We start from the raw sequence: 13732 nt of genomic DNA, 5'->3' as shown, positions 1-13732 counted from the left end.
CTAGGAACAGTCGAAATAAGTTAGGAAAATCAATTACATACATAAAACTAAACACAAAATTAGATCTGGTGTTATATTCAATTAAAACTGAGGGCCAATCTTTCTCTTTTATGAAAATGCAGATTATATTCACGTATGCTAATGGCAAATAGTTAAAAGTAACAAAATGAATTTAAGGAGGCAGATGGCAAAACAAGAGGGGAATTAAAATCATCCCAGCTTGATTCGTCACATGGTACCACTTTATTCCATAAAGGTGACTCTGTGGTGCAGTTTAATGGCATCGATTATCATAGGGCAATATTTTTTCTAGGAGATAAGTCCTGTGGGTCCTACTACTTGTACCATCACTGGTAAATTCTGTGAGATTCTTTTAGACACCAACATGATTCCAGCCCTTCATTAGCATTTATGTGTGGGTAGGATCATTTTTATGCAAAGTGGTGCCCCTCCACACCTTGCACAACCAATGAAGAGGCATTTCAGATATGCTGGAATTATCAACCATCATTTCCCTACAGCCTGGCCATTCAGATCACCTGATCTTAATCCATGTGAATTCTGGCTATGAGGCATCTGAAAGATGTGTTCAGTGCTCCAGTTATGAACATAGTTGAATTGAAGGCAACAAATTCTGAACATGACCCTCCAGACATCGCAATCTGGTGTGGAACAAGCTGTTTCTTGATTTCAACTTGTGGTAGAAAATGGTGGACAGAATACTGAACATGTCTTACACTAGTCTTGTCTCTACAGTCTGATGACAATTACAAACCAGTGTTGTTTTGCTTGTTATGCAGTTTTTGTTCCCAGGACAGTTAAAAACAAATGTCATTTTGCTTTTTATATGATTTTTGGCCCCAGGTCAATTATAAACCAATGCTATTTTGCTTTTTATGCCACTTTTGTGCTCTGGGTGATTATAAACAGATTTTTTCATCTGATGTGGTACAATCTTGCCATGGTGGATGGGCTTACCTAACCAACAATGCCGCAACTGTTGACAGTCAAACTTGGGCAGTCATGCACATTGAACAGTATGGATAGTGTAACATGCAACTCAAACCAGAGCCAGCACACTGTGATTCAGTTGCCATTTGTAGCCAATTCCATTTATGTTAAGATGCTTACACCATCATCTGTTCATAAAATTTTTGTTAAATGTTTGTCTTTTTCAGCAATGGTGTACTTTCTACAGCATTTTGAAACTGGAACTTTAATTATGGACATCTTGCACATGTCTCATCTATTTCCAATGAGCTTTCAAATAAGTGGACACATGCAATCATCTGCAACATTAATTCAATAGCCACATAGTTCTGCTCATGGAGTTGTGTGGTGTCTACAAAACACAAATACAGTATTTTCCTAAAGTGACTGGCAAAGTGATATTTTTCTTGACAATGGCTGATCATGCACTGAGAGGAATCAAGTGCTCTACATGATACACATTCTTTAACCAAAAATTCTGACTTTTAATTTATAGCACTGATTCATTTTCCTAAGAAGGTGGAGTTAAGCATGCATCTCAGAAACTTGTTAGTGTGGCACACAGATCGAGCTCCATATCTGAGGCATCACACCTGAGAAATAAAAGTAAAACCTGATAAAGTGATGATGTAGAAAGTAGATTCAGTCACAAAGTGAAGTTGTATACTGTATGAAACTAGACAAAGATTTTAGAAATGATGTGCAACAAATCAAATTGCATGAACTTGTGTTGTGCACTGACCAAAGTCACTGAATGATTATCACTTTATTTTCATAAATGTAGATAGAATAAATGGACAATGTTGTATAATACCCATCTGCATCTGTAGAGATTAACAGAGAGCTTCTTACAGAAATTTATAGTTTTCTATTGAGGAATAGTTTTATCATCTTGAAAAAAATTGGTGTTCTAAGTGTGCTGGGTGACTGAACTATAAGTTACCCAGAAACAATACCAGTAAAAAAGTAAGTCAATGAGTACCATTCAAACAAGGGCTCATTCTTGGTGAATATCAACTAAATGTGGGAAGTGTAGTTGCAATAACAAATTATTATTTGAAGATAACTGTAGTCAGTAACATGACTTTCAGCTAAAAGGGAAAAATATTGTAGTAAATACTAGCCGTTCAGATTACTAAACATTCTTCTTACCATATGTTGTGTCAGTTTTTCCCCATCCAGCAACAACACCTGTGTGTCCCATAAATGCTTCATTATGCTTAGGAAGGCATATAGGTAAAATGTTTTCTCGGTAGAAGACTGGCCGTGATAATCTAAGTAGAGCCAAGTCAAACCTGAAACAACAATGGAATATGTACTTTACATGCATGAGCATATTTATGGTGAAGTGGGCTTTATTATATATCATTTGTATGAGCTTACGATTTCGCAGTGCTTTTGCAAAATACAGATTACATTAGTATGACTTCACAGTTATTGAAACTTACTTTTCCTGGGTGTTTTATATATCACATTTAAGACGTAAATGAAGTAACATCTCATTAACAATCACTTCCCATTTTTGTAAAAAATAGGTAAAATTTGTATGTTTAGACCACATAATTTATAATGTCTATGCCAGAAAACATTAGTTATTCTACATTAGGATAATCTTCCAAAGCAAAACTCACCTGTCAGGCTGTGTAATCCTGAATTGGAAATTTGGGTGAATTATTTTCTTTATGACTCTGAATGTTTCTTCTGGAAGGGGTTCCATGTACTGACCAGTGTTCTGTGTGTCATATTCACCCAGAAATACAATTATATCTTTCAGTCGTGCCCTGTTAAAGAAAGTTTGTGCTGGATTTTTTTGTTGCAAATGAGAACTTCTATGGTAAACTAATTTAAAAAAAATATAAGAATATTTTTTAAATGACCTGACTAGGTGTATCATTTATATTTCACATAAAAAGTTGAAGTGTTTCATTAAGACACTAAGGGATAAACATGAGAAAATATTATAGCAATAAAGTATAATACAGTAGCAACATTGCAAGAAGCAGAGTCTGTTAACTTATACATGCTTCAAAATACTGCAACAAAGTACTGATGTTCTTCCAAACCTGAAAATGTTAGTGTCCTTGGATTTCCCATCTTTATCCTGTGAGGTTTTAGTATCTTCATATGTTATGGTTTTATGGGATTTTTAATGTTATTTACATGTCTAGTTATCAGTGATAATCAATTCTGAGAGTGGTTGAGGAAGCTACGAATAGAAGTAATCTTTGAATAACAAAGATGAATTTTTGATATAAATAAAATAGAAAGAAACATTCCACATGGGAAAAATATATTAAAAACAGAGATTCCATGACTTACCAAATGGGAAAGCGCTGGTAGGTAGGCACAATAAAAAACACACAAACACACACACAAAATTTCGAGCTTTCGCAACCCCCGGTTGCTTCATCAGGAAAGAGGGAAGGAGAGGGAAAGATGAAAGGATGTGGGTTTTAAGGGAGAGGGTAAGGAGTCATTCCAATCCTGGGAGCGGAAAGACTTACCTTAGGGGGAAAAAAGGACAGGTATACACTCGCACACACACACCTATCCATCCACACATATACAGACACAAGCAGACTTAAATATGTCTGCTTGTGTCTGTATATGTGTGGATGGATAGGTGTGTGTGTGCGAGTGTATACCTGTCCTTTTTTCCCCCTAAGGTAAGTCTTTCCACTCCCGGGATTGGAATGACTCCTTACCATCTCCCTTAAAACCCACATCCTTTCATCTTTCCCTCTCCTTCCCTTTTTCCTGACGAAGCAACCAGGGGTTGCGAAAGCTCGAAATTTTGTGTGTGTGTTTGTGTGTTTTTTATTGTGCCTATCTACCAGCGCTTTCCCATTTGGTAAGTCATGGAATCTCTGTTTTTAATATAAAGATGAATTTTTAGTTGACAGTGTCAAATGCTGTTTGTTTGGGAATGGTAGATCTTGTCAAGATGAGTCAGCATAATGATGATAGTTAGCAGAATTCATAATGGGCAGTTAACTACAGTATCAGTGTGAAACAGGGTAATGATGATTAGTGACATATTGTGTGTGTGGTTACTGGAACTGCGTAAATATGTTGTGCTCTGTTTTGCTGCTAATCTGCCATAGGGAGAAGTAATATGATATGACTTAGCTTGCACCATTATACCAAGATGGATAAAAAGGATGGAAGACCAGTGTTCAACATCCTGTCAACAAATGAGTCATCAGAGACAGAGCACAAGCTCAGATTATGGAACGATGGGAAAGGAAACCAGCCATGCCATTTCAAAGGAACCATCCCAGCTTTTGCCTGAAGTGTCTTAAGGAAATTATGTAGAACCTAAATCTGGATGACTCGATGGTGATTTGAACTGCTGTCCTCCCAAATGCAAGTCCAGTGTGATAACCACTTCACTGCCTCACTCAGTGCCACGATGGAAACAGCAGGACAGTGTCACAATTCTAATTTTAAAAAATGTATAAAATTAAAAAAATGCTTGAGATTAAAGTGAGATTTTAAATTTTTGTAGTCACCTGCTCTGCTCTTAGGCATTTCTGCTATGCTCCTCTCCTGACATAAATACTGACAGAAGTTTCATATTATTTATATTTTATTTTGTACTGAATTGTGATACACAGATGCAAGTATCTTAACATCTTTCGTATACGTTCACACAGTAACTTCATATGTCATAATGTAACTTGTACCTTACATAATCTTCATTACACATTAGTGCATAGTACAAGAAATAAACAGTGTTCCTTGTCAGCATCAAGTAGGAATTTCTTTAACTAAAAAAGCAGCTTCATAATATTTAAAATCTTTCATAAAATATTTCACAAAAATTATATCTAATTACCTATGTATGGAAGCTCTCTGCTTCATATATTATCTTCTTTTGGCTTGTGTACTAAATATGATACAAATCTGGTCCAAATGTTCTGAAGCTCATTTCATAAAGCAACAGATTATCATGCCTTCAGATTATACAAGTAACTTCAAAAGAGGAAAATCTGCAGTCAGCTGCCTGACAGATTAATTGTTACATTCTCCAAGCAAAACTATCCGTAAAACAACCATTATCATTGTTTCTTTTTCAAAATAATTAGTGAAGAACAGTTTCAAGTGCCAACTTCCTGTGTGGTGTCAATGCAATCGAAACTAGCAAACCGTTGTCATAAGAACATATCAACAGTTTCTGCTAGGTCATTGATTTCATACTGTTTCCCACACAGGAAATCTACTATATTTTCAATGTCTTAGGCTTCAAGAAACAGATAAAAACAAATTTTCTTACACATTGAATTTGTACTAATATTAATTTTTTCTCTTTCTTCACATAACTAACATTTTTTGTTAGGGTTAATATCCTACTAAATACAAATTATTCATTGTGTTCATTGTGCAACACTACCTCACTTAAAGAATTATGAATGACTTTGTTGCTAGCATCCTCCTAGTATTCATTTGATAGGTTTGGGAAACAACAGAATATCTAAATCATGATGATGGCACTGCAATTTGAACTTATTACCTCTTGAATGCAAGTCCATTTTCCTAATCATTCTGACACATAATTTATTAACCTCATTATTTGTTTCACACACTATCAATTTAGTAGCTTGTTCTTTTTTTTCTTCAGAATGCCACGCAAGAGCAACCATGAACTGTGACAGTTGCAGAACTATGAAATGATTAAGAAAAAATAATTGTAAATACATAGTGTTTATTGAAACAATGTAGGATATTGAAAACGAAATGAAAGGCTGAAAATAAGAAACTGAGGGGGAGACAAGTTAAAGAATTCAACTGAGACACACAATGAAGGAAAAACTTATAGTTATACAGAGAGTTACAAATAAGCCTGTGTTCCCTTTTCTAGAAGAAACTGAAATGTAAGATGACAAAATTAAAATAAACAATTAAAAATAGCCAGGCAATTTGCAGTTTAAATGTTAGTTAACTTCAGGGTGTCACTTTGACTGTTGAGTAGTAGAGAAGTTCTGTACAGATGCTACAGAGGCACCGCTAAATTTGGAAACAAGGTTTAGTGAGGACTTCATGTTAGTAGAAATATCTTTAAAGAAAAAATTATTTATTTGCAGATTATGACACTGTTGAAATTTGTAGTAAGAGAAGTGAACGATACTCTCCAGTTGGGCCTCACAACAGGACTATTGCTGCGTGTTACATCTAACTTGCAATTTGAAGAGATGCAAACAACAACTTGTCAAAGCAGAATTCAGATGTGCAGCAGTGTCAGCAACATAGAATGCAAGGCTTAGTGTACCTAATGCTCACTGAGATTACAGTTCAATTTCCCTTTGTAATAAAGATAGTGAGACATACGAGGGTCACTCCAAAAGAAATACACACAATTTTTTTTTAAAAAATCCATCTTTTATTCTACATGTTTGAAAGTTTTACAGTGTGTAGATACATCCTTTAGGAACAATATTTTCTTTTCTCCACAAAATGTCCATCCCTCTGAACTGCCCTACACCATCTTGGAACCAGTGCCTGTATACCAGCACAGTAAAATTCTGGACCAACCTGTTGGAGCCACTGTTTAGGAGTGTTCACAAGGGAGTCATCATCTTCAAACCTTGTTCCATGAAGAGAGTCTTTCAGTTTCCCAAAGGGATGATAGTCACATGGATCCAAGTCAGGACTGTCAGGTGGGTGTTTCAGTGTTGTCTTTTGTGATCGCTTCCGTGGTTTTTTTGACTGACGTGTGGCCGTGCATTGTCGTGCAACAGTAAAACATCCTGCTTTTCCCAATGTGGTGGAACACAATTCAGTGAAGCTTGAAGTTTCCTCAGTGTCGTCACATATGTATCAGAACTTATGGTGGTTCCACTTGGTATGATGTCCACAAGCAAGAGTCCTTTGGAATCGAAAAACACCATAGCCATAACTTTTCCAGCACAAGGTGTGGTTTTGAATTTTTTTTTCTTGGGTGAATTTGCATTATGCCACTCCATTGATTGCCTCTTCGTCTCTGGTGAAAAATTATGGCACCATGTTTAATCACCTGTCACAATTCTTCCAAGAAATTCATCTCCACCATTCTCGTACTGTTCCAAAAGTTTGCTGCATACCGTTTTTCTTGTTTCTTTGTGAGCCACTGTCAACATCCTAGGAACCCACCTGGCACAAACCTTTTTTTAACGCCAACACTTTCAGTATTATGCAAACACTTCCTTCCTCTATCCTAATGTAGCATGACAAATCGTTTACTGTGATGTGTCTGTCAGCAGTCACCAATTCATTAACTCTCTGCACATTATCTGGAGTGTGTGCAGTATGAGGCCTGCCACTGTGAGGACAATCCTCAATATTGCGTGCCCGCTTTCATCACGTAACCTTCTTGCCCACTGACTAACTGTCCTGTGATCGACAGCAGCATCTCCATACACCTTTCCAACCTCTTGTGGATGTTTACAGCACAAGAATTCTATGACAGACATTGCTTCTGATGAATGTCAAGTGTAGCAACCATCTTGAAGACATTCTGTGTCAGCACCACTCACGGGAACAGGTTGAACTAAGTTTGAAAACAAGCAGGAAGGATGAATCTACACACTGTAAACTTTCACACATGCAGAATGAAAACTGTATTTTTACAAAAATAGTGTGCATTTCTTTTGGAGTGACCCTCATAAAACATACTTACCAAGGGAAATAACAGAACCCTGAACAGGAGTAATGTAGTGGTTCAAACTAAGACCAAAATTGTATAAGTTGATGTGTGTATAAAATTAATGTTACCAATACTGACATGTAACTGTCACTACCTTAAGTTTCTCTATCATGTAAGTATAATATATTCTTATTTACACTGGTGAGTCATCTTTCTGCTTATTTGACAAATTGAGGACTTTCATATACTAAGTTGCGTAATTATCTGAGATCCTATTTTTCAAATAATGGCCTGTTACCTATACAGACATCTTACCTATGTATACAGTGGGCTGCTGTTGCAACATACCACTGACTGACAAGCACTCCTCCACATTGGTAACCCGCTATGCGAATGTGTGCTTGCCAAGGAAATTCCCCAAAGTAAGCCTCATTGCCACCAATTATTCGTTTCTGGAAAGTAAGCTGTGGTGTCCCACATTCTGAAAAGATATTCACCAATTAAAATGCAAAATATAACTGTAAAAGAAAATATTATTCAGTCTACATAAGGGTCAACTTCAACACAGTCAGTTCATTTATGTCTCATAGTAACACAACTGACAACAAAATTTATGTAGAAACTCAGAAGAGGTCATGCTTTTTCCACCAATTATCATTTTTTTCTTACATCAATATTTAAGTTTCAATATTAACAAGTATAAAGGTTGCTACTCACTATTAAGATGACATATTGAGTTCAACACAGGAACAGTGAGAAGGCACTTACATATTGGTTTTCAGCCAAAGTCATCTTCAGAAAAGAAAATACACACACATTCATTCACAGAAGCAAGCACACCTCACACAGACATGGCCGCCATCTCCAGCAGCTCTGTCTGAGATGGTGGCCATGTGTGTGTGTGAGAGAGAGGGATGTGTGCTGGGTTGTGTGAATGAATGTGTGTGTGTTTTCTTTTCTGAAGAAGACTCTGGCCTAAAGACAATATTCAAGGATCTTTTCGCAGTGCCTGTCAGCAACTCAGCATGTCATCTTCATGGTGAGTAGGAATCTATCTTATTCTTATATTGTTGATGCTCTAACCTGGAGTTTCCATTGTTTAAGTTTCAATATTTCATTTGCTGGCGTATTTTACATGGTTCCACATATAATATTTTTCATAAAATGCTTAACAAGTCACACAATACTGGTAAATTGACAGTTTGAAGCAGCTGTCAAAAATTCTTACTGCATGTTACATTAAACAGTAATATCAATACCACTCCCATTAATGTGCTATATGTCTGGGATATTTCATAGGTTCCATTTACAGTCAAAGACCCACAGGCACCAGAATCTTATTCTTCACATAGGAAATTGGCTACTTTCAAAAATATGTTGTTTCCAAGTTGAATTATTCAGCCTTCTATTGCATACCTTCATATTTCCATTTAAAAATGTGCTGCTTTACTAGTGTTATTACTTGGGTATTGTTGGCACCCAGACTTTCAGCTGTATGTACTTTGGGCAGGAATTCGGTTGTCTATGAAAGTTTGAAGAGTTGCATCACTAGCTATAGAGGTTTGCTTCTCCAGATGCCAGAAATTGGAGTAATCGGCAGAAACTGTGAGTAAAGACGAACATTTTTCTTGGAGATTTAAATGCCCGGGCCTTCCTTTTCCCATTGCTATTCGCAACTTTTTAAAATCATTGTACTAGAGTATATAAGAGGCAGACAGATGGAAACGAGAGAGACGGAAAAAAGCAAGTAAATTGTTTGTTATTTCAAAAGTAATCGCCATAACTGTTAATAAATTTCTCCCACTTTGAGGCGAGACTGTCAGTACCTTTGTGGAAAAATGATAGTGGCTGCTTGTGGAAACAGTATTGTACTCAGGCGTGTACTCTTCGTCCAAAGCAAATCGACGGCAACGAATGTCTTTTTTCGGTGATCCAAAAATATGGAAATCGCATGTGGAGAGATGAGGACTTTGCAATGGCTTCCCAGCTAAAATGCTGCAGCATAGTCGAAGCAAACTTGTCAACATGTGGGCCTGCCCACGCTGCAGAAGTTTCACTGGAATGCCCTTATACATCTTCCATACAGTCCCAATCTCTCTCCGTGCGATTTCCATATTTTTGGAGCCCTAAAAAAAGACATTTGTGGTCGTCGATTCGCTTTAGACGAAAAGGTCCACGCCTACGTACAATCATGTTCCCACGAAGCCATTAACCGTCTTGTGTCGCTGTGGGATACATGTACTAACAGTAGTGGCGAATACTTCTGAAATAATAAACAGTTTACTTACTCTTCACCAACGCAGTGCCACTTGTAGATCTTATTTAAATACTGTAGCAAAGGATGCAAATTCTGTGGTGATTCCCTCCATAAGTTTCTTGCTGCTCCAGTGATTAGGCCTAGCAGGACCTTCCTGTGAGGTCAGAGGCATGCTTTGATACTGATTTAGCACTCAGTAGGTCAGAATTAGAGCTTAGAGTCCTTCACTTTTTTCTTTACGGGTTTACCTTTACAGTTTACGTGGATGACTGAGATTAGGCAGTTATGTGGTCGAATTAAATATGATTTAACATTATTCCATTACCATGGCTTCCATTTTAAACTGGCGACTAATAAACATGGATAGGGAAACAGGTGAAAAACATTACCGTGTCGGTATATCTTTATTGGAAAATTTGCATATATAACCGAAACATTCCATAAGAATTTCCCCTAGAATCCCAAATTTTCTTGCTAATAGGTGCCTGAGCCTTATTTCTCAAGAATTCTGTTCCATTATTGGTTTAATGCTATAGGAATTACTCAACCGTTTGAAATTATGGCGCTTTATCCATAAAATGACTCTGAGCGCTACGGGACTTAACATCTGAGGTCATCAGTCCCCTAGAACTTAGAACTATTTAAACCTAACTAACCTAAGGACATCACACACATCCATGCTCGAGGCAGGATTCGAACCTGCGACCGTAGCGGTCGCGCGGTTCCAGACTGAAGCGCCTAGGACCGCTTTATCCATACTTCGTTTTGGAGATAAAGAAACTGATATCTTGCCATAGTGATTAGAAGTATTTTGTTACACGTAAACTGCGAAGGCGTCTCCTGCAGTCAAGTGAAGGAAGGTTGTTCTGCAAATCTACCAGCGACCCAGTGCTCGCTCACCTTGTTCACTGAAGGCCAGCAAGGCAGCTACTTCTCATTTCACTGCCTAGAAGGCGAGACACACATGTTCACATATTTCAATAGTATGGAAACCTTACAAAAATTTAGCATGTATTTCAGCCAGTTTTTAATCCGACTTCAGAAGTTGCTGTACCTGCATTTTGACGATATCTGAAGACCATTTTCACTCATTTCAGTACGACAAACAGCCAAAGTTGTAAAATAGCTCTTTTTATTACTTGATCATGACTAGTTTCGGGTTTTTATTCGTAAGCCACTCTCAAATCATCCATCCAAATCAGAATAAATATTACTCCACATATCAAAAAATCATGATGATCGTTATCCAAAGGAGTACAATGCAAGTGACCACGAAACCGGATACAAACAATCGCAATGACCAAGGTGCAACAGCGACACCGTTAAGCACTTGCAGAGGAATTACTCAATCGTTACCGCAGGGAGGGTGAATACTTCCTTGGAAGGATCGTCACTATGGACGAGCTGGGCTCTGTCGTACGAACAACGATTAAAGCGGCAGTCCAATGAATGGAAACACCCTGGTTCTCCTCGTCCACAGAACGTGTGCTGAGAGCCAGTTAACCAACTGGTACCAAGATGATGGATGGCTATTCTGGATTACGATGGGTTAATCCTGTATCACATCGTAACACAAGGGTAGACAATCACTGCAGCCTACTACTTCAATTTCTTGCCACATTTCCTGCATCCCACACTGCCACTGGCATTACATCCCATCATCCTTCATGACTACACACGATGCCACATGGCGAGGGGGTTGTTTGGGGGAAGAGACCAAACAGCGAGGTCATCGGTCTCATCGGATTAGGGAAGGACGGGGAAGGAAGTCGGCCGTGCCCTTTCAAAGGAACCATCCCGGCATTTGCCTGGAGCGATTTAGGGAAATGGCGGAAAACCTAAATCAGGATGGCCGGACGCGGGGTGAACCGTCGTCCTTCGGAATGCGAGTCCAGTGTGCTAACCACTGCGCCACCTCGCTCGGTATGCCACATGGCGAGACCCATCGTATGTGGGGGTGGGAGATGTTGGAACATCCACCATATTCACCCGATACGAGTCCGTGTGATTATGGTCTGATCACCAAAATGAAGTAAACCCTTTGTGGCACACTCTAAAACACAAAAGAAGCTATGTGTTCTTGGAGACTTTCGCGGCGGCACACTTCAATAAAGTCTTCTTGGTTTACAAGTTGCATCGTTTCGAATTAAGCACTCGAATTTTCGATAGCTGTCTCCGCCATCGTCATCAGGAGTTAAAAATCACTGACTGCTGGGAGCTGGCACTGTGTTTTGTTTACACAGGGTGTCTCTCCTAGGATTCATCGGGAGCATTTTCTCTCGTGTTTCGGCAAGTAATTGCAATTTCGTTTTTTTTTTTTTTTTTTTTTTTATGTGTAGCTGGAGTCAGCCCAAACAAATGCTACTGTTCAAATGTGTGTGAAATCTTACGGGACTTAACTGCTAAGGTCATCAGTCCCTAAGCTTACACACTACTTAACCTAAATTATCCTAAGGACAAACACACACACCCGTGCCCGAGGGAGGACTCGAACCTCCGCCGGGACCAGCCCCACAGTTCGTGACTGCAGCGCCTTAGACCGCCTTTTTTTCATTTTGTTCGTTATTGATCGTTGTGTTTGGTCGTTGCGGACGTCGCAAGACATCCTGTTCAAGTTCGGTGGTTGATCCTTCCACTCAGGTGTTTTTTTTTTTTTTTTTTTTTTTTTTTTTTTTTTTTTTTTTTTTACCGTGCCGGCTAACCGCTCGGCTAAACCTGCGCGGCTAACAAATGCTACTCATCACGTCTTTCATGCGACGTCTAGTGCGGACGGAAAGCGTCGGTTTGTTTTCCCTTTACAAACAAAACTATTTTTAAAGTGGAATTTCGCGTGTCCGTTCGATGGAGCGGTCACAAATTAGTCTACTGCGATATTCGTGTTATAAGTATGTATTAACAGGGACAATAAAACACGAAGGACAGTCAGTATTCAGTCTGGAACCGCGCGACCGTTACGGTCGCAGGTTCGAATCCTGCCTCGGGCATGGATGTGTGTGATGTCCTTAGGTTAGTTAGGTTTAAGTAGTTCAAAATTCTAGGGGACTGATGACTTCAGCAGTTAAGTCCCATAGTGCTCAGAGCCATTTGAACCATTTTTGACAATCAGTACTGCAGCAGCGGCTCAGTAGTGGTACTGCATCGCAGTAGCAGTCCGCGAGGGCCAGGGCAGTGCCGTCGATGCTGGAGTAGTGGCTATTCTTCGTTTTTTTACTGTCTCTGTTAATACAGATCGACAAAGGAAATATCGCACCAGACTAATGCGGAACCGCTCTATCGAATGGGCACATAAAATTCCACTTTAAAGATCATTTTGTTTGTACTGTAAAACAAACCGACATTTTCCGTCGAAATTGGTAGTTGCATGAAAGACGTGATGAGCAGTGTTCCAAGATGCTACTCCAGGCGGGTGTAAAATGAATATGCGCAACAGAGAATAATAAACGCTAAAAATGAATATTTGGCCCTGTCTGACTACCCCCTGAAGCAGATCTTAGGATCTCTTAATTCTACATATTACAATCTAAACATACATGAATGATGAAGGCAAATAATCCTACTAAATGATAAACGTTGTTCTTGCTTATATATTTATTGTAGATTTAAAAAAAACCTTTATATTACAAAGTTTACATTTCCTAAGTAAAATTACTAATCAATTTGCCCAACTCTGCCTCTTATTATGACTCCGCGGTCTAATCACAATAACGCGAAATGACTGACATCATCTACGTACCAAACATTAGAAGACACTACTTACAAAGATGATCTACGGTGGTGTGGAACCTCGGTGGAAATAAACTAACGTGATCACAGCTGTTTAGTTTTTATAGCCCTAATAAGCCGAAGCAATTTGAGATATCACC

At 38.5% G+C, this 13732-nt stretch overlaps 1 protein-coding gene across 1 annotated transcript in view; it reads right to left on the bottom strand.

Annotated features, from left to right (window-relative positions):
* Positions 1-13732, bottom strand: part of LOC126248797 (serine proteinase stubble) — a 229920-nt gene that overhangs the window by 32182 nt on the left and 184006 nt on the right. The window contains exons 4-6 of the mRNA XM_049950187.1: positions 7928-8093; positions 2622-2771; positions 2143-2285 (exon numbers count right to left, since the gene is read on the bottom strand). Of these exons, the coding sequence (XP_049806144.1) occupies positions 2143-2285; positions 2622-2771; positions 7928-8093 (459 nt within the window). The remainder of the gene's footprint in view (positions 1-2142; positions 2286-2621; positions 2772-7927; positions 8094-13732) is intronic.

Source organism: Schistocerca nitens, chromosome 3 (assembly GCF_023898315.1).
Source record: "Schistocerca nitens isolate TAMUIC-IGC-003100 chromosome 3, iqSchNite1.1, whole genome shotgun sequence".
Classification (NCBI taxonomy): Eukaryota; Metazoa; Arthropoda; class Insecta; order Orthoptera; family Acrididae; genus Schistocerca; species Schistocerca nitens.
Note: the sequence above shows the minus strand (reverse complement) of the source record. Positions and strands in the feature narration are given on the sequence as shown.